General features: G+C 51.1%; 1 protein-coding gene across 14 annotated transcripts in view; it reads left to right on the forward strand.

The window, feature by feature from the left end:
* Positions 1-21334, forward strand: part of MVB12B (multivesicular body subunit 12B) — a 64655-nt gene extending 43321 nt beyond the window's left edge. For 8 of the 14 annotated variants that reach the window (XM_075055695.1, XM_075055701.1, XM_075055702.1 and 5 more), the window contains 3 exons: positions 14904-14959; positions 16774-16833; positions 16938-17030. In XM_075055695.1, coding sequence (XP_074911796.1) covers positions 14904-14959; positions 16774-16833; positions 16938-17030 — 209 coding nt within the window. Of the gene's footprint in view, positions 1-14903; positions 14960-16773; positions 16834-16937; positions 17031-17128; positions 17158-17270; positions 17293-17580; positions 19432-21098 lie in introns of those variants that run through there. The other 6 variants (XM_075055697.1, XM_075055692.1, XM_075055694.1 and 3 more) reach the window with 5 other exon arrangements.
* The last annotated feature ends 318 nt before the right edge of the window (positions 21335-21652 follow it).

Here is a 21652-nt window from a genome sequence, read left to right on the forward strand (position 1 = left end):
CGCTCCTATGTTCAAGTGGTTTAGTACAACCTGCTCTCTGAAGGGGGAGGCCCTGTGCTACATTTTACTGTCGATCCTGATTCCCACGTGTACATTCTTTGCACTTCTTAAGAATAGAAGCGGAACTAAATTTATTTTTTGTGACACTGAATTTTAATCAGGATGGGCCAAAAACCAGACAAGTTGTGACACCAGCTTTATTCTGCATTGAAACCTCTTTAGTGAGGCTGAGATTAAAGTCAGCCTGTTCTTTGCCCTATTGCAATTTCCAGTCTTTGGACTGAGACCTGGATAATCTTCAAAATATAAAAGGCTCTATTAATATCCAGCAGTTCAGGGAGGCTGAAGTCTCATGTAAAATGCTGCAGCTGCGTATTTCAGAAAGGGAAATGTAAGTGTTACTTAATACTGTATTTAATGAGATTCAAAAAAGTGTATTTCTTATTGAATTAGCTCATCCGTGGTATACGGATTCTTTGCGTGCTTGCTGCTGCAGTGTACCGCCCCGCGTTATCAGTGCTGTGCTCAGGCAGGCTTGGCCCAAACAGTGAAAGATGAAGCCACGAGTGCTCCCGCCTGTATAATTTTTCAGACGTGTGATTTTCTGATTAACCTGCTGTCGTCCAAAGTGGCATTTTTTATCTTCATCGTCTCTGTTTTGCGTACTTGTACAAGAGCGTGACAGCTCTGGCTGTGGTGCTGCTCTTTCTCTTGCGTTAGCCTCGGTTGTCCCAGGAAGCTGCAGGCTGGCGTGGGAAGCCTTGCCTTCTCCTGCTGTAATGTACCAGACCTACAGACTTCACCCGTTTTTCTCAGATCACGCATCACCTTCCAAGGAAGCTGCTTGTTGATCTCTGTTGAGAGGATTATCTGGCTGCTGCCCCCGAAGCCTTGAATTATGCATGAGCAGGTGTACCGGCAGGGACATTCCCCATCCCAGCGGCGTGGGCGGTGGCGAAGGCGTTGACGCCAGCGGCTCCGAGCCGGCAGGGCGTGCAGGGCACATCTGAACGCGAGTGGCGGCTGGAGCAGGGCTGCGTCGAGAGGGAGGGTGATGCCGGGGGGACCCCGCCGACGACGTGGAGCCCTGCCAGGGCAGGGGTGCTGCTCTGCCCTTGCTCCGCACACCCAGCAGCAGTCATCGTGGGAACGTGGCTGCTGGAGGAGGATGAGCTGGCGGGACTTGCACCGGTTGCTTGTGGAGCACAACCTCTGAGGCGGGCTGTGCTGTATTTGTTTTGCTTTTCTGAGTGCCATAGTTTAATTTTTTTTAAATAGGAAGCCGCTCTATGGTGTGGGATATTTAAACAGTTATTAACCGAATGACAATTAACAGATTGCATAGACAGATTTTCTTTTCAAAACCTCTGAAATTGAGTACAGTTTGCAAAACTATCACGGCATAGTAATGACAATGAATTTTGATTTCCCGGAACTGATATTAGACTCCTTATTAAACTATGTGCATCTGCTTTTAATTTACTCCAAATAATTGGAAAATGCAATGAAGCTTTCCAATTAAAGCACGGCTTTATGCTGTTTAATAATACCCCCATAATATTATAGCTTATGAAGTGACAGGTGAGTTGGTGTATGAATAAAACATAAAGGCAGCAATAAGGGACAGAAAACCGGAGACAGTTGTTGGGGATTTTAAATGCTGGATGTAATTTGCATATATTAATCTCTTCTTTTCAGCCTTATCAGGCGTTCTTCAGTATTTGAAGTTAAAATAGCGTTGACAGGCGGGAGTACGCTTAGTTTTTTCAAGGATTTATTACTTGTATAATTTCTGATCTTTAATAAGCAGATATGACTGATCCTCATAGTTCTATAGAAATCGGTTAATTGTTCCAGATGGCGTGTACTGATTATGCAAAATTACTTTTCACACCATTTTTTTTTTCTGATGGAGTTTGGAGTAAAATTAAATTTTTTATAGCCTTCTTATCATGCTGTTTTACAGTGGTTTTTGCACAGAAGTTGAATTTAATCTACTATATTACATTGACCAGCAGAGTTATTCTAATGTAGCATTCTGTGATTTGACAAAGAATAATAGAACACATTGCTCATTGTTCGTTACTGTGCTGCTAATAAAAAGGAGTTCTAGTGCAGAAAACCAGGCTGTTATTTATGAAGAATGCTTAATTTGCACAGTTAAAAATGCAAAATTGTTACAATGAGACGTTCTCTCTTTTGGATAGAAGGCTTGGGCAGAACAAATGAAAATAGTCTTGTTGCTACAGATTTCATCTAATAAAGAAGGGTTTTTTTAAATGACTGGTGTGGCTAGGCTGTATTTTATTGGGAGGAGCAGTCATCCAGGCAGCACGCTGTGACTCCTATCAGGAGGTGTCACTGGTGTTTTCCCTGATTATCATCATCCAGATATCTCAATGGCATAATTTCATAATTGAAAACATTTATAAAGGTTGTTGGGCTTCATTTATCTAATGAAAAGCTGTTTATACAAAATAAACCATACATAAAGCCCTCTTGCTAATAAGGTTATTGCGGTTCGTTTTGGTGGTGGCTCAGTTGTTGGAGGAGCCGTCCTGCTGCCTCGCTGTCCCAGCCGTGCCGCGTCCCGGTGGCGGGCGCCCGGCTCACCATGGGCGGGGGCTCCTGTTCCGGCAGCTGCTCTCAGCCTCGCCGGCGGGACGCCACGATGGGCCTTCATGCTGCCGCAGGTTTGTCTGGGAGTGATGTCGGGCCCCTGTTAATTTTGGCGTTGTGTCGTATCCCTTGTCGTGCCATGCCACGGGTAGGCATGAGGTGCTCCGCTTGGGCAGCGCTGCCTCAGGCTTGCGTGAGTTTGCTGGATTCTCCTCCCTGGGGCCAGCCCCGGCGGTGCGGCGCCCTCGCCAAGAAGCAGTGGGCAGCCTCGCGGTGCGAGGTCCTGCTTGTCCCTCGGCCGGGCTTCGTCCTGGGGTCTCTGCTGCCACCACGCTTAGACCTCCATGGAGGGGCTGAAGGGACAGTCAGGGGCTGAGTCCAAGACATCTTACTAATCTTTGCAAAGCAAAAGAGCAAATGTTTAAAAAAATGACCTTGTGGTTAATGGAATTAAAATCTCCAATTAAATTAGAAAAGGGGGGATACAGTAAATGGGCTTTTGTAAAGAGTGCTTATTTTTAACTCAATAGAAAAAAGACAAGTAATTAACTCAGCCATTAGAAAGCTCAAGATTTCTCCCATCTCCTGTGGAACTAGAAAATTGTTTTGTGTATACTCTTATATATATATACGAATAATATATATGGAGACGACTAATGGCATAAATCAGAAATTATTAGAAAATATTTGTTCTAATGAAGTAATAATTTGGTAGTAATGTTTTTCATCAGTGTAGCTTAAGGCTACATTAAGTGGACAGACTTTATATGGATTCTCTAATTTTAATCTTCAAAATGCTATCTAATGTCTCATTAAGACTTGCATATAATGTATCTTAAGTACAGTCATTAAATATAGTTTAGGGAGATTTATGTTCAGATATTGCTTAAAGATGTTTTAATAGGCCCATTTACTCTGATGATATTAACGAGCTCTTAACACATATTAAGCTTCTAAAACTAGTGGTATTCCTCTCGCAGTGAGCAAAACAACTTAGGAATTGTAAATGAATTGGATGCTCCAACAAGGCCGTTTTTCAGCTGAGTCTTCAGACACCCTCTGCAATCCGTTTAGCTCCGTAAGCATCGGGCTGTGTCCCCGCTCTGCTGCTGCTGCAACGCTCCTCATGCGTTCCTCTAACACACGCTACCTGGGCCCAGGCGAGGTCGTTCAGACCTGCTCACGGTACGTCGTCTCCTGGGTGTGCAGGGGCTTAGCAGGGGTTCCTGTTCCTCACATAACCGCCTGTATGGTAAGGAGCTGCAGCTTGAGAATAGGCCAGACCGGCATAAATACCTGTAACGTTACACAAATTTGGTTGTATATCTACTAAAATAAATGAATCAGATACTTTAAGGAAAGAGCCACGTACAGTCACGCTTTTAGATAAATTCTGCTTTTTGATCATCTGAAGTTAAGATGCAGGAATTGTAATTATGGTAATAAAAACTGTTCATTCCCCTATTGTCACTTTAGTTCCAACTCGGAAAGTTATTGCAAGCAAAATTCTCCAGTTTCATCACTCAGCTCTTCTTAAAAAATCCTTCTGAGTTCAGAGACTTTTATAATTACTAAATTGGTTTGTTAGAAGGAGATAATAGCAAATTTCTTCTTTTCATAATTGGACACTTCTTCCCTGTAGGCTAATGTATGCGCAGCACTTGCATACACAATAAGCTGTGCTTTTGAAAAGCCATAACTAGCTAATAAGTGCTGTGGTGTCATCGGAGAGTAATGGTTTGCTGATTAGCATAATTAATGACAAATGGTGGTGCGGAGCGGGTGGATTGGTTTAGCAGATGATGAATGCGCTGCAGCCGAGGCTGAGTCCCACCAAGGCGGCCCGGCTGGCTGTCGGCGGCCGCTCCTCGGCAGGTAGGCCTCGTTAGTCACCGCCAGCCTGCCCCCGCGCCCGCCGCCGCTCCTCGGCGGCTCGGGAAGCTCCGTGGCGTGAGCCACGTGCCGGCACGGCTCCGCGCGGCAGCTTTCGGGCGCTCCTCTGCCTGGCTGGGAGCAGCCAGTGCCGGGCCGGGAGCAGGGCCGGCCGCTCCTCCGCCCCGCCGCGCTCGGGGCAGGGGAGCCTTCGGCCGAGCGCTGCGGGACACGACCGGCACCGACGGGAGAGGAGCTGCGCCTGGCCGGGAGTTCCCACGGGCCACGAGTGGTCCTTGTTCTCCGAGGCGGGGAGAGAAGCTCCAGGCGGCCGGCCGTGCTACGAGACGGGCGCATTTATCTGTGGCTTGATTAATCAGGGCTAATTTGCATTCGCAAATGAGACTGATAAAAATGGAGTTACCTTTTCACCTTTATGGGGGAGGAGGGATTATTTCTAGGTTGTCTCTTTTTTAAGTGATAAGCAACTCTTTTACCAATAAGGATGAAAATACTTAATTTGCATTAGCAAAAGAAGCTAATTATTATATAGTTAATTAGCATCTGGAAATGAGGATTATCTTAATTACAAAGCACAATTTCCTTAATAGCTACAAAACTGTAAGTTTGATCTGTGTGGAGACTGGTGACTATTATTATGTAATTAGTGATCATATTAATGGTGCAGTGTATTTAGATATAATTTGCATATGCAAATGAAATTTACCTGATAGAAATATGTGGCTCCACTAATGACTCTAAGCACTTAAAAATTAAATTACATTAGGAGATCTGGATCCTGAGTTGCAGGGCAGCGGCACAGTGGATCTCCTCCTGCAGAAGAGCTTTTGGCTCTGCGGGGCTGTGGCTCCGTGGTCCGGCTGTTGGGAGGACGAGGAGACTGCCCCCCTGTCTTTTTGGCTCCCCAAACCTCAGTGCTAGGTACAGCCTTCTGCGGCTGGGCGGTATCTCTTGCAGCATCTCGTGCAGCATGGCCATCGTCCTTGCCCTACTGCCGTCCTCCCCTGCACTGAAGACCTCAGCACAGTCCTTGTCAAGGCTCTTCTGGCTAGAGAAGTATTACACCACTGGATGGTGGGAGCACGTGTTCTGTTGCATCAGTGAGCTCCCAGGCAGGAGATGGGAGTCGCATGTCCCTTGTAGCTGTGCTTGTGATGAGTTTCTGCATTCTGTTCATGTCTAGGGGTGCCCGTGGTATGGAGAGCATGGTGCTTTAAGGACAGCTGATCTGTCTTCTTTCCCCTGCTTTTACTAGAAGCAAAAAGCTGCCTGGGTGTTTAAAGAAACCTGGAGTCCTTTAAAACAAAAGATGTTAAGTGAGGGTCCTGTGCACCCTTAGCTCCCCAGGGAGCCCTGTGGAAATGATGTTGGTCGCTCAGTGCACAGCTGGAGATTGTGCGGTGCTGCTGCCAGGCAGGATCGCAGCTGATGTTGCAAGTGTGAGTGTCTGCCACTGCCAGGTGACCTGGCCCCCATCCAGATAGATTTTTGAGTCAGGGAGCTCAGTACCCTCGCAGTGACGACCTCCCTGCCCCTGTTGTACAAAACCACACCTCCGTAGGTATCTCAGCAAAGGAAAACCAAAGCTTCCAGCGCCAGATATTGTAACAAAATGCGGTGTATTTCTTTAATATACCCTGCTCCTAACCTGCAGTACTGAAATGACTGAAGTGCAAAAAATACCGGTGCTGGAAGGAAGCAGCCGTTACCCAACAGGATGTTTCTCTCATCAAGAGGGAGAAATTTACAGCCGCCGGCCGGGGAACACTGCAGCTATTGTGGGTGCTTCCTGAGATGCTTTTTGCAACTGCTTGCTCCAGCCCGAGTCCTGCCTGCCTGCGCCTCCCTGCCTCTCTGCGGCAGACAGACATTACATGTTTAATGACTTCCAAGGAGTCTGTCTATCATTACAGCTAGAGCTGAAAGTAATTGAAAAGCGTCTGTGTTTCTCTTCAGCGTGGCGGCCCGTGTGCGGAGGCTGGAGGAGTGCCTCCGCTTCGCCTCCCTGTCCTCGAGCGGGACCTGCCCTGGCTCTGCCGCAGCCCTGCACGAGTGCCCTGTTTTGTATCTGCTCTGGTCTAATTAATTAAGGGTTGTTGCTTGGAAGTAGCACATGCTTAGGTGTGATCTTTGAAGTTTAGTGTGGTGCGGAGACTTCAAAGGGGACATTTTATTAAAAAATAATAAAATCAAGAGCTCCTAAACACTTGCAATTTGAAGAGCTTGTTTGAAGTCTCTCCATGTTCTCTGGTGCTGATACAGCCGCAGCGCTGAGGTACTACTTAGCCATCACCATGCAGTACTTAACCTTCACTTTATTTAAAAAAGAAAATAATCAAAACCAGGAGTATTTTCTCAAGTGTTTTCGTGGCTTGATCTAGCAGTAAAGAACTGATTGTGCCGTGTTGTGAGCTATGCAGGAAACAGAGAAAATCAAGGCTGACAATCAAATTAGCAAAAATGAAAATTTAGTCCAGGTCTGGTTTTTTAATCAAAGTCGTTTCAAGACGAACAGGAAAGCTGTAAACCTTTCCCCCATTGTGGAGGTTTCCTTCCATGGCCCGGGAGGCCCCTGCTCGCCCGCTCGCCGCACCGAGCATCGTGTGGTTCAGTGCTGCCGCCGTCCTGCTGCCCGGCCCAGGCCTGGACACAGGGCCAGGGCGTTCCCAGCCAGGCCACGCTACCGCCAACTTGCTCCCCCATGACAGCTCCCTGCTGCGAGCTGCTGCTCGCCCCGGGAGCCGCAGGACCAGCAGGGCAGCTGCCCCCAGAGCTGGGTGCAGCGCTCCGGGGCTGTCCCGTGAGCTTGGGCTCGTGCCTTGGTCCGGTGGAGCTGAACAAGGGAGAGGTGGTGAGCTGAGCCCTGCGCCCCTGCCCACGGGCCGGTCGGGGGCTGCTGGAGGCACCTCCAGGGCCGGGCGTGCGGGCAGAGCCCGCAGCATCGCTCGCTCAAGCGGAGCGTGGGACCATCCCGGCTGCTCTGGTCTCCTCTCGTCAGCACGTTCGACTAACGAGGGGCCGCAGAGGGCTGACAACCCGCTGATCCCCTCGGCACAGCCGGTGACGGTGGCCTCTCTGGGAACAGCACAGATGGCGAGCCTGAGCGACAACGTAAACTGCAATATGTCTTGGAGACGCCGCCGGGCTGCGGCTGGTTTGTCGCCTCGTGGCGGTCTGCTGGGCTGTGGGCAGCTCTGCGTTCCCCTGCCCCTCGTCCGAGGGGTCCCTTACTGTGGGGCTGCTCTGGGTAGGCTGGAAAGGGACTGGAGAGGAGCCAGGGCAATCGGGGTCAATGTCTTAATATTTGGGTACTTTATTAAATGAAGAAGTGTGTGCATTTTGGGGGCGGTGTCTGCAGCTGGGGAGTGCAGCCTGGGGCGGTTGCAGCATTCCCGATTGCAGCCGGCTTGGCAGGAGCTCGCGGGAGAGTTTGCTTTTGTTTTCCCCCTGAGGTTTTGCTATCATTAGTGATTTGGAAATGCAGAGTGGTGGTGTTCCATCTGGGACTCAGTGCACGGTAGCACAGAGAGCACACACACATGTTTACTATTCAGACTGCTATTTAAATTACTGTGTACAGAAATACAGAAGTAGGAGGCTTAGCTGTACATTATGGAGAGCGTGGTTTATTTTGAAAAGCTTGCATCCTTCTCTTGATGCGTTGCAGACTGTTGTAAAACATTTTTTCCATACTTCTGAATGACTTTCCCCTGTACTGAGATCACGTAACGTGCCTGAATTCATGCAGGTGTCCTGTGCTCTCTCCACACACGGGTGTAAAGGCTCAGGTGTGCAGAGCCCGTGCCGGGACGCTCGGTGGGAAGCAGGCGCGAACAGGAGCCAGAGCTCTGTGTGTGTGTGTGCTGAGTGCCTGGCGTGTCAGGGTGGCTGTGGCAGGCAGGCAGGGGCTGGGAGGAGGTATGAAGGGGGTGATGTCCTGGTCCCCGCCTGACCAGCCTGCCCTGGCCAGCATGGCGCTGTCCCACCAGCTCCCCACGGCTGGTCAGCCAGCCCCGGTAGCAGCGCGAGTGCTGGCGTGCCGGCTGGCTGGGAAGGGCCGTGCCGCTGGCAGGAGCAGCCCCGCTGGGTGGGCAGGCGTTGGACCCGGCAGCCTGTGTGCCCCGCAGGGGCTTGGGAAGCCCCTGTCCTGTTCCTTAGAGAGCCGTCAGCCTAGTGCCGTGACCCTGAGTTAACAGTCACGATTGCAGAGAGCGGGTGTTCCCCATCTCCATGTGCTGTGGGGTGACTCCATGACTGAAGCACAGCCTCACCCCACACAGGGCACCGCTTCTGATGGTAAGAGATGTCCCCCTCGGCCTGGGGGACAGGACTGCACGTGGGCTGCGCTTTCTCGCTTATGTGGAAGTGGTGTTCGAAGGGCCCTCCCTTGAGCTGGGGTGCCCTCCCGCCCGCACAAGGCTGGGCTGTGTGCTGGGGGCTCAGCAAGCTCTTCTGGTGGGCACCCTTGGTGCCCACGCAGGACAGGGGCTCCTGTGTCCCTCCAGTCTAACTGTGGCTTCCTGTGACAGGTGCACGCAACCGCCCAGTCCGAGCACTGCCGTGCCCGCGCTCTCTGCCAGCCCCCTGGTTCTTACCCGCTTCCAAGTTCCTCTGGTGTCATTTAGCTGAAAATTAAGTTTTCTCTAAACAGGTGAGCTTTGCTGGTTTTATGGTATTGCTGTAGGCTGGTTTATGAGATATTCATCTTGGTAAAACATAAACACTCCGCTAGCGTTTCAGGTCTGGGGAAAATCTGAATGCTCTTGTAGTATTATAGAAAGCTGTTTCTAAAATCTAAGATCATTTAAATTTTAAAGGTGGCAATAGTACATTCAGTATTGGGGTTTTTTTGTTGGTTTGGATTAGCAATGCTTCGTTTTCAAAGTCATGCAGGAAAATGTTTTGCAAGGTATTTATTTATTTAAATATTTTTAATATCAGCAGTTGAAAATTCAAGTGTAAAAGGCTGTGCAAAAATAGCAATAAAGAAATCCAAAGCTATAAAAGCTTATGGTGAGAATTTAAATGCAGAAACAGCTGTTATTTCCTTGGGAGTTGAGGTATATAAACTCTTCCGTGGCTGTGTATCCCCACAATAGTGGTGTGAAGAATTAGCGCTCACTGCAGTGTGCAAACTGAACCCGCCAAGCACTGAGGCAGCTATTCATCTATACCCAGGAGCTAAATATGACAATGTTAGCATTTTTCATTTCCCTGACGTTACCATTAATAAAGCAATGATCCAAAAGAAGCTTTGCTGAGTCTGTTCTTTATGCTTCCATCACTCACGACTAGATAATTTCACACAGGATCGTTTTTAAATTAAATGACGATAAAAGCGCTCTGCTGTCCTGTGTTCACTAGTTCATAGAAGTCTATCAAGTCATTAATGTGTCATGACAAACTGCTAGTTGGATACAAGAGTAATTAATTATTTGCATAAATAACAGGTTGAACTTCGTGCTTTGAACCGCAATGACATATGCATCACATCATGGACATCTTAGAACCTCTTGCAGAGGGTTCATGGGAGGGGTGAAAGCTGAGCCAGGCATGTGTGCAATCGCATCCTCACGCGCTTCAAACGGTCAGGAGCTTGGCTTGAGTTTTGATGCTTTTTGTGTTCCTAAGTTCTTCATTAACGGCTGTTTCAAGAAAGCATCTGATCATTGGAGATTTCAATGAACAATTATACAGATTTTCATAATCACCATTAATCACCACATATTTTTCAAGATAATTACAGCAATTATTATTTAGATTCCTCTTTTATGTGCGCATTGTAGAAAAGAACAAGTGCTTATTACGCTGGGTAGTGTAGAGAACTATGGTCTGAAGTTCTTTGTCATCCAGAAACTCATTATGTTAGCTGATGCTGCCTATGAAAGTTCGTCAGCATGTTTAAATTAGGGTAGCATTGGCAGGTCTGATTATTTAAATCTGGTAGCCTTGCTAAAAATATAGTTATTCAAGAAAGATGAATTACTAATTTGACAACTGAGATTTAGCTGGAGTCTACAGCACGGAAGGCAGCATCTATCGTGTGCTTAGAGGAGGGTGACGGTACTTTTTCAGATTAAGGAGAGAATTTCTAAGCAAGCTAACAAGTTGTATTGTTTTGTGGCCTGCCCTTTAAAGGCTGAGAATAAGTCTTGGTGAATTATAATGAAGGAGTAGCCATTGGTTAAAAGTTGGTCTTGCTTTTCGGTGGTCCTGCACTGATGAAAGGGATGGCTCCGGTGCCCTTTCAGGTGCCTCTCACTGGAGGGGTCCGGCCTCCTCCCAGCTGCCCTCGGGCATTCATGGGGACGCCATCCTTCGGGGCTTGGTTTTAGGAGCGCGGTTCTGGCTGCTGGCTCCTTTCAACTCTTTTATCTAGTTGCAGTGACTGAGCTAATTGGATGTGACCCTCAGGGAGGAGCTGCTCCTGGGAGACAGCAAACAGCCATTGAAAACATTTTTCTTTCTGAAATCCCTTTTTATTTTGTTCCATTTTGAGGGAGAAAAGCACAGGCACCTCCCTAACCTGTTGCAGATGCTGTGGGTGTAGTTGCACGGGGAGAACCTGCTGCCTCCTGGATTCAGCCGGGCCCCGGCGCTGTGGGCGTCCTCCCGGCGGGTGAGTGGTGATTCCTCGCATGGGTCCAGGAGCCGTGACCGCCCGAGGGCTGCGGCTGCCTCGGGAGGTGCCGGCGGAGGTGCTGGTCCTGCTGGCCCTGCCACCGGCCCCTCTCAGAGCAGTGCAGGGCAAGAGCAGCTTTGCCTACCTGTGCAAGGAGGCTTTCAGTGAAACGTGCAAGGTGCAAACGTTTTATAGGTCTTTAAAAATATTTTAAAGTCACAACCTTTTAAAGATGTTAAAACCTGCGTGGGTCAACGCGTGAGCTTAGTCAGGTGGTGGTATGAGTAATGCTACTGGTGGTAATGCTGTAAAAATGGGACCTTGCCCACCTATTTTGTTCTGAATCAGTATATGTTGCCTTTGGAAAGAGCTGTACTTTATCATTCACCAGCACCAATTCCTTTTATCCCTTTATGTTACCGTCTGCTGGTCTCGAACATGGTGCAAATTGACATCGAGGAGCGTTGAATAGCTCTTGGCCAGACTAAAACTAGAACTGCAGCTCCAGGCCAAAGCTTGGCTGGCAAGTCTTGACACTGCCCATGGAAATGGTAGCACTGGGCAGAATCTCAGCACAGTGCTCTGCTCATCAGAGACTGCCAGGAATGCTTCAAAAGCAACAGGGGATAAAAAAAAAAAGGAAAAAAGGAAGAATCAGAGTCTGCTGCTGATGTTTATTTACAGCACAACATCAGAACAAGGGACATGGAATTAAAAGCCTCCTACAGTTCTGATTTCATTTAATTTTATTATGAAATTAACTGGCTGCTGTAAACAGCAGTTGCGTACTGTCTTGTCGTGCACGGTGGGAGCGATGGCACCCGTGCCCAGACCCCAGTGCTGGCCACCTCAGCAGACTGTGGTGCAGTGATGGGAGCTCTTTCCTCCTCCCTGTTGCTGAAGATGCCTGGCCTTGGAGATCGCCTCCTGCAGTTACCTCCTTCCTTCTTCTGTGACTCTCGGTGAGCTGGTGTGCGGTGGGGGAATGCTTTTAAGGGCTCAACCCGCACAAGCTCTGAGCATAAGCTTGCACATGTGCAGCCTCATCACAGCAGAATCGCTGCTCGTGCTGCATGGCCGTGCTCCACCTGGGAAACACGGAGAGGTGGGCCCTGTGCCAGGAGAGGCATCTGCCGGGGCCGGGCACGCACACACGCTGCCAAACCAGCGGTGATGGAGTCAGGGCTACCTGCCAGCAGTGCCCTGCAGAGCGCCGGCAGGGACCGGTGCTGCAGCCTGGCCTCAGGAGAGCGCTCAGCCCTGTTGCGGCAAGGGGCTGTGCCTTGGGCAGGGGGGTGCAGCGCAGCGCTGAGCCTCCCCTATAAAATCACTGCAAAAATGCAGTGCTGCAGCTGGGGTTTTGTTCCAAGCAGCATGGTGCACAGCACCCGTGCGAAGCATGCTCTACACTTTGCGTGACACGGTCTTGTCCACAAGATACAAAAACTAACATTAACATGAGATGGTTCAATGTTGTGCTGGAGCAAAGTGCCGCTGCGTTTGTTAATCTTCTTGGATTTGGATTTACGTTCCTAAAAGGAAGTTGGGTGCCTCACCCTTGAAGTCCTCGCGAATGTGAAAAAAGCTTCTTTGGCAGCAGTAGCTTTGAATCTCTCTTTTCCTGCGGCCAGTGCTGTGGGACGGCGGGCAGCACCTCTGAGGGCAAGGTGGGCGACGCGGCAGTGTCCGTCCTCCGAAGCGTTTGCTTTGTCTGGAGCCATCGTTCAGCCTGGAAGCAGAGGCGAGGGACGAGCAGCCGCTCCCCACGTGTCTCAGGGGGTCTCCACCGTCTGCCTGCAGCCCCTTACGTGCCCAAACAGCTCCCAGAGCCCAGCCGAGCCGTGGGGCGAAGGCTGCCGCCCTCCCAGCGCTGGGGGAGGCGGCTGGCTGTGACAGCCTCGTGCTTTATTTCCGTAAAGTTTCCTGAATTGGTGGGTATTTAAATCCTCATGACTTCTAGTGCCTGGCTGTGAAAAGAGCTGTTGAATGAGCGTGTTGTTTTCCGATTTCTCCCTTTAATGTATTTTACCAGCAGCCTAGTGACAGGCCTGACACGCCAGCTCCTGTGCACGCTCCTGCGCTTTGGGAGTGCAGCATTAATAACACACTTCCATGCATCATGCCATTTTTAAGCATGATCGTTATGATAAAGGGCATATACTTAATTACAGGCCTGCTTAATTACAGCTCTGTTGAAGCTCGTTTGTTTAGGAGAGTGCTAATTGCGCTGCTGAGCCTTTGGCACACCCTGCTTTCATCTGCTGCTTTGCTCTGCAGTTTTGAGCTCTGGGAGGGCTGGAGTGCGCAAGGACCGAAGGACGGATGGAGGCAGTCCGGCGGGCGCTGCTTGGGGAGCGTGCACGCTGATCACGGCTTATTCTTTAAATTACTTTACAAAAGCCGGCGTGTGACTGATCAAAGCAGGTTTCTGTCGGGATAACAAATGCAGATGGTCTTTCAGGTTCAAAATTTCCCGGATTTGGTGATGCTGCTTTTCATCTGTTTCCTTTTGTTTCATGTAGTGCTGTGGCTGCCATATAGCACCTTTGATAATGAAATTACTCCAGTGGAGGGTTTTTTTACGTCAAAAATATACAAAGCAAATGTAAAATGCTAAGTATTCTTAAATAACCTGTGTTAAATCATTAACATGGTAAGTCACTGGTGCTGATGGAAGTTACAAACATCAAGCAGAAAAATGCTGGGTTCGTGGGTGAAGATGCTTTGTGAAAGAAAACCCTATTTGAGGATTACTTGAGGGCATTTCAGGGCTTAAATTTGCTCTAGTTTGAAGTTTTTATTTCTTTCAGAGCTGAAATTTGAAGACTTAAAATGTTAAAGGTGTAACTGAAATAAAGCAGGTGTATTTAGGGTTGCAGTCTGCCTTAGAAATGTGCCCTTTTCAGTCTTGTGTGGAAATTGCTGAGTTGAATGTTTTAAAAATAAGTGTCTCCCTTATACTGACGTGTCTTGTGGGAGGCTTTCTGTGAAGTTTTCGAGGTGGTGATAGCAAGACAGAAACACCGAACATCACTGCACTATCTAAGAAGAACACACAAGGCAATATAAAGGCAAACAATCCTCTTAGTATCATTTAGGTTGTGCTACAGAGCTTGGCCCAGTGACATGAGGCTGTGGCGTGTGCCATCACGTCCTTGTGTCTGTCCTCATACTCCACTGGTTTCCGTCCTCCAGATGTGGTTTGCAAGTGTTTGAGCTCCGTTGCCCACTGTTGAGTTTGCAGTGGCAGCAGCCAGGCCAGGGAGGGTGCTTGGCCCCACGTGTTTGTTTTCATTCTGCCCAGGTAGTAGTACTTATGGCTTTGGAGAGATACAAGTCACCTGGACCAAGTATGTTCCTTAGCCTCTTGCTCAGACACCACCGAGTTTGCTCAGATGGTTCTGCGTGGTAGTGGTAAATGGATGTCTGTCCTCTTAAACTGTTTGTATTTGTTTTCAGTTTCAAATACTGTCCTGTTTTGGCAGCTGAACCAAATTGGAAGACTCAAAATTGAGACCATGAAATTGTGTTTGGATAGAGCAGGGAGGGTTCATTGAATTCCTGATTTGGTAGGGACTAACCCAGCTGTGTCTCGAACAGAGAGAAACCACTGGCAGGTTAGAGGGAGGAAAAGACTGGCAATAACTTCTATGAGCTATCAATCATGTGTCAATGCCTTGAATACTTGATCTGTCACTGGGAATGTGTGAAGTTGCATGTGAGAAGTCAGCTGGAAATGTGACGTGTCTGCTCGTTTTGTCCCTTTCAGCAATGGATGGAGTGCCTTTTATGATTTCTGAGAAGTTTGCCTGTGCTCCTGAAGGGGTAAGTTGCCTTCATTGTTCTCCCAATGTCTGAAATTCATCTTTTCATGGAGAGTGATCACAAAGCATCAACGCAAATTACCTGCCTCTGGGAGCTTTTCTGTTGTGGGGCCTAATATATACCCAGTGCTTGAGATGACCCAAGGTTGCCCTTCACAATATTTTCCGATAGGGTGGGAATGGCTTTTGCCAGATCACTTCTAAAACTGAATTGTCCTGGGAGTTGAAGGTTTATCGCCATCAGAAATAGGAATGGCGGTGGGACTCTCTGGTGCTGGAAGCATTTCTAATTTCTTAGCATAGATTGTAAAGAAAGCTGCAAATGTACAGCTCTCCTAGATTTAAACTGCTGTGGAGATGGCACAGTGCAGTCAGCTTTATGACTTTCCTTTTGCACCCCAGAAGTTCAAGGCAATGGTAATGGCACGGTGCGCTCCAGCACTGGCAGCTGCCGCGAGGCTCCTGCGGCTCCATGCCCTGCGCAGGCAGAGCCGGGCAGCGGCATGTGGGCGAGGATCTTCCAGAGCTACTCAGTCTTGGCGGGCTCTGGTGGTTTTGCAGGTGGAGCGCGAGTGGCTGTAGCTGACTGGGGGTGGTAGGTTTGCCATGGCTGTGCTGGCCAAAATCCAGTTTGGTGGGGAGGCTGTGCCCTTACGTTTACCAGTCCCAGCCTGGAAAGTTGGCGGAGGCGGCAGTGTCCTAATGATGCCGCAGTTGGACTGCGACTGGGTTCCAGGGAGCAGGACTGGGGTTGCCCTCTGGCATGGGAGATTATCCGAGTCAAAGTGTCTCAAGTGCAGCGGCAAAACAGGCTGGGTTGTTTTACATACGGCACATTTCTAAGCGAGTTCAAGCGGAGTCCTGCTCGGCGTGCCTGTGCTGCCAGCGGCACGGCTCCTGCCTTGCAGCGGGGTGAGCTCGAGAGGGCACCGCGTCCTGCCTGCTCGGCACCGAGCTCTGCAGTGCCGGTGGAGGGTGCCGCCAGCGGCCTGGGCAGGGTAGGTTTGCTCAGCCAAAATGGAAACCTGGGTACCAATTCACAATGACTTTTCAGCGTCACTGGGCCAGTGCTAGTTTAAGTTGGTGATCCAGAGCTCAAAGGCTCAGCATCCCATTATTAGTTCCCTAATCCATCCAATCCTAAAACAATATCTCTTCAAAAATCAATTTACAAGAAGCTGTTAAGGCAAACACCGAGCCATCAGCTCTATCTGATTTTTCACGTCTGCTCCCGCTTTGTGCTTTCTTCTTCCTGCTGACACAACTTGCGTGTGTGCAGCCGGACACGGTTTTTCACAACCATTGCTTTCTGAAAGGGTTGTTTATGGGCCGTTATTCCCAGAAAGCTGGAGTCCCTGCTGTGAGGACAAATGCAGAGAGATTAGGTCGTGCTAATCCTCCCCTCGGATCCTTTAGACACCATTGCCACCATATGGTCAGTTTGGTCGGGGCTTCCCACAGCCGGTGCCTCTCACACCTACGTGTGCGGGGGCCATATGAAATCCATAGGGTGTTACAAAGTGCGTTCCACTAACAGCCATCCTGTGGCAGGGAGATGGCTGAAGATCTACCTGTGCAAAGCAACACTGAGATGAGTGTCAGCTGTCCCCATTTAGGGAGAAAGGCGTTAGAGCTAACCCACCTTCTGTTTCCTGTGGTAGATGGAGAAACAGGATTATGCATGTGTTTACAGCTGGTGCCTCTAAATCTCTGGTGATAGAGTATTTGCTGACTTTAAACAAAACAAAACCAAAACAAAAAACCCTAAATTTGACATTTCTGATTCTTTTTTTTTTCTTTTTTTTTTCTTGCCAGATGCAGCCAGTTGATCTCTTGGGCATCACAATCAAAACCCTTGCAGAAATCGAAAAGGAGGTAGGTAGCCAGCCAGGCACTAAGCAAAAGCATCATGAGAGCTGTGTTCACTTCATTGTAAGATCCCTTCCCTTATGGAAAATGCCTCTCTTGTCTTTCCCAAGTCACTGCCGGTGGATAAAGTCAACACGGGGTCAAAGAGTAAGCTCAGAATTAGGGATGTCCTCTGTGATCTGTGCCGGGTGAAGACACTTTAGGTATTGAATCTATTGCCAAAGTTGTCTGCCCTCTATTTAATTCCAGATGTCTTTCTTACTTAACCTTTCTTTGTCATTTATTAACATGTTACAAACAGGACACTGTTTGTATTAGGTTGCCTCTTGCATCTCAGGAAAGCAAATGAATTTGACTAAGCAATGTCAGGTAAACTACTTCACAGCTTTTCAGTTTGATGGTGCTGGTAACTTGTTACCAGGAAAACCTGTCTGTACTTCCAGTGAGCGTGAGTCTTCCAGGAGCTTGAGGAGGAGACAGCCATCAAACCAAGGGTGGACTCCTGTTCCTGAGGGAGCATTTTGGCACATGCAAGACTTGGGCTGCATGGTGCCGAGGAGCTGCCTGCATTGCAAGGGCTGCCTCTCAGCTGAAGTCTCAGACCAGGAGGAAAATGGTCTCACCAGCACGTGCTTCTTCAGGCACCATCTGTCACAAACATCTTCTCTTGCTAAAGGGTTAAAGGCAGAGAGTAAGAAGATGGCATAGCAAAACTTCCAGACTCCTCATGGCTTCTCCACTTTTTGATTCTAGTTGCAAGTCCGGTTTCCTAAATCCATCCTCTTCTCCTGCCTGGAAGTTTTGTCTGAGTACGAAAAGAAGGTGGTCAGTTGCCGGCTCTTTCCAGGCTCCCAGCAGGCCAGGGGAGCAGCAACAGTGGCTCTGAAGTTGCTGCCTGACGGGTGCAATCGCTGGCAGAAGCACCCACTGCCTTGGGTGCTGTGGTCCTGCCACGTGGCATGTGTGCCATGCTTCTGTTTGGGACTGCCTGCATCTGTCACGAGGGCCCTGCACGCTGGGATGCAGGTGTGCGCAGAGCTGGTGGCCCCGACACGTGCCTGCCTCCTTCCCCCCACTCTTCGCCAGGAGCTGGCCGCGGGGCCGCAGGTCCCTTTTGCCGGAGGTCAAGCGAAGTGGCATTGGATTTGCTTCTGCAGCCTGCTGCGTGTCGCCTGGTGCGGGAGAGGTTTTGGCAGCTTGGGCGCTGCCCGGAGGGGTGAGCTGTGCAGCCCTGTCCTATGCCCCTCACAGGCCTGTGGAGTGCGGGGACACCAGTACCGGAGTTGTTTGTGTGGCCTGGGGAGGAGAGGTTGGTACCTGCCGGCTCTCCCCACACCCTCCTGTTCTGTTACAGGCTGTGTGCGTTTCGCAGTAATGAAAAGTATAATTATGCAGCCCATATTCCTTGATGAAGCATCTTGTCTGCACATAGATAGCTATGCATATAAATATTGTGAATTTCTGCATGGCTTTATTTCCCTTGCAAGCAATAGCACCATTACAGCAAATCTTCTGGATTTCCAAAGCAGCAAGAACATTTTCCCTGGAGCTAGATGCCTTGCAAAAAATATTCCCAGAGAATTCCAAGAGTTATTGTTCTCTGTCGCCACATTTGCAGATGTATGCACCCATCCTCCAAGCTGCGAGGCGAGCTGAATGAAAGGACTCCACCCTTTCAGGAAAAGTGATGAAAATAAGCGCAAACCCTGTACTGCGCACTCAGGCTGCACCTGAAGTCAGCATCCCATTGCAGCAGGACTGCACAGCCGTGCCCTGAGGAGCGTATGAAGAAGTGGCGTATGAAGAGGCGGTGAAGCCCAGTGGGTGAAGGCGGATTTAAGCCGAGGGCGCCGTTCACCCACGGCTGCTTTGGTGGATGTAGGGCGGAGAGGAGCAGAGCCCTGGCAGCGCTGCTGCTGGCTCTCCCTGCGGGGCTGCAGGGAGTTTGTCCTCACGGCTCCTGCCTGTCCTGGGTAGGGGAACGTCACCGAGCGGGCAGGCCGTGCAGGCGGTGGCGAAGGTGCGGAGACTGTTCTCGGCTCCGGCGGCGGCAGCGGGTGCTGCTGTGCCACGTGGGTGTCGGCAGCGCGATCAGCTGTCGGGCTACTGTGGGCCTCCTGCGCTGGCGGGGCGCTGGCAGAGCGCACCCCGTCTTCGTCTTAGCTTGGCATTGAGCGAAAAGTCTGGAGAGGGTCTAATTAGTAAAGTGAGCATCTAATATTAATCATTCCTTTTAAACTGACAAGGAAGGCAGTTCATTTAACCACTTAATTGCTACAAGTTTTCATGGGCTGCTCTTTGCAAACATATTTAACGAAGAAGTTGTAAATCTAAAAGAGCTTAAAATTTTAATTTTATACAGAAATCTTTTTCCTTGTTCTCATGTTTGTAGTCAATTCTCCAGAGTGTAGTCACATGAAATGTTCTTTAAATGAACATATTTGCTAACTGGCATGATTTCAGTTTTTAAAACATTGGTTCCAGCAATTAGGCTTTTTTTTCAGTTCCCAAATGACTAGAGAAATTCGTCTTGATTATAATTGCTCTTAGCCACGCATATCTAATTTGTGTCTTTTTAAGTGTTAATTAGTAAACAGTTTGAGCTGACATCTTTATGTGTTTGTGTGTTGAAAAATGAGGCTTATTGCTTATTTAGCTTGGGGCTGGTACCGCTGGCTGTGACATCATGACATTGAGGTAAAATTAATGAAGACGTGTTTGCCAATTAAGAGGCGGTCTTGAGAAAGAGGACTCCTTGACACATGCCCTCGCACAGGTTCCCCGAGACGCGCAGCGTCCCTCCCGCCAACCGGGGGGGCCCGCGGGGTTCCGCCGCGGCCGCGGGCGGGGGCGTGGGGGGGGACGCGCCGCGGTCCCCGCGCGCCCTCTGCCGGCCCCGGCGCCTCCCTGCCGGCCCCGCTCCCCCGCCACGGGCGAGCGGGCGCTCTGCGCCACGGCGGCCCCGGCCCCGGCCCCGGCCCCGGCCCCGGCCCCGGCGGCTGGCTCCGTGCGCGGCGGGGAGGCTGGTCCCGCCGCGGCCTGGCGCCGGGGCGGTGGCAGCTGCCGGAGCGGCGCTGGCCTGGCCTGGCCTGGCCTGGCCTCGCCGCTGGGCACGCCGAGCCGGGACGGAGAGGAGGTTTCGGCGTTGGAGCAGAGAAGGCCAAGGCCACCTCCGCTGGAGCCGGCCGGAGGAGCGGGTCCAGCCTGTCTCTCCGCACAGAAGCGCGCGGGCCTCGCGCAGCTCCGAGGGGTCTTGGCACCCCGGGCGAGCCCGCGGCAGCCCTGGCACAGCCAGCCCGTCCAGCGCTGCGGCTCCGTCCCTGGGGTCAGGCGCCAGCGAGGTCGCCGAGTTCCCGTGGCCACCGCTCTGGCAGCGTGTCCCACGCCCCGGGCTGGCTGGCAAGGAGCGGTGGCAAACGGGCGTGCTGGCGGGAACAGCGGAACGTCTTGGTGACATCCCAGGAGGCACAAACGGGACGCTGAGAGACGTGGGGGAGGATGGTCCGTATCCGGAGCCGTTACAGTGGGTGTGCCGGGGCCGCGTGCCGCTCCTGCCCCGGCAGCCCCAGCGCATCGTTCCGCTTCGGCCGCACCGCTCACCATGGGAGAGCCACCGCAGCCCCGGCCTCTCCTGGGGATGCCATGGCATGGCAAGGGGCCACAGCAGCATCCAGGGTGGCCTGGGGCTGTCAGGGCGCGGCCCACGGCGTGCCACGAGATGGCACTGCTACGGCACACTCCACACGCGCTGCGGCACCCAGGCCCACGCCGCTGCGTCCAGCCGGCAGCAGGGATGTCCCTCGGGCTGCAGCAACGTCCAGCCAGCTGCGGTGACATCTGTGGTGTGCAGGGACACGTAAATAGGAATTTTCACCATAACCAAAAATGTTAGTTATGATGGTACCAGCTTGTGTAAATGAGGCCTGCAAAGGGGAATCTTTCTGACTAGCTGCTCTGTGCGCAGGATGAGTGTGGTCATGTTTATTTTAGCACGGTTTTAGGGGAGGGGGGTGAATCCTACCCGGGACGGTTACTGACGTAGGGTCTGGTGGTGCCAGCAGGCTCACCCGGCATGGCCCTGCCTGGGGCAGGGGGATGAGATCACAGCTCAGGGTGCTGCCAGGCCCAATTCTTACCTCAGTCTTCTGCTTGTTGTGCCGTCCCGGCACGGGCCGGGCAGCGCGGCTGCGTGGCTACGTGGCTGCACGCCCTGGCCCGGGCTGCCATCGGGCAGTGCCCCACCGTTCCCTCTGTCTTGCTTTGCCCCGCAGTACGACTACAGCTTCCGGACGGAGCAGAGTGCGGCGGCCCGCCTGCCGCCCAGCCCTACCAGGTGCCCGCCGGTCCCGCAGTCCTGAGAGGGGCCGCCGGCGCTGGAGCAGGTGTGTGTGTGCATACTACTGAGCGGGACGCGGCGCCAGGGCCGTCCCGGCAGACACCCGCTCGTCCGGCCATCACCGCCCGCCCTGCGCTGCACCACCTTCCTGCACACGCCGCTCCACGCGTTGGGACTGCGCAGCCCTTCGGCAGCTGCCCCCACCCTCCCTCGCTGCTGCGGACGTCTCTCCACGTGAGTACGTGACTGGGAGCCTGACGGCAGCCCCTCGGTTGTCCCCACTTCCTAACCCCTGCTGCAGGACAGTCACCAAAACCAGAGCTGTAACAAACTGCTGCGAACAGCAAGCCGTGAGCTCGCAGACCATCAAGAAACGCTCAGCAGCGAGCCCTAAAAGTAAGGAAGAGTAAAAGATACGACTGGTTAATCTGCAAGCCCCCAGGCATCCCGCCCGAGCTGACGTGGAGCTGATGGGCTCTCACCTCGCAG

Source organism: Buteo buteo, chromosome 23 (genome assembly GCF_964188355.1).
Source record: "Buteo buteo chromosome 23, bButBut1.hap1.1, whole genome shotgun sequence".
In the NCBI taxonomy this organism is placed as follows: domain Eukaryota; kingdom Metazoa; phylum Chordata; class Aves; order Accipitriformes; family Accipitridae; genus Buteo; species Buteo buteo.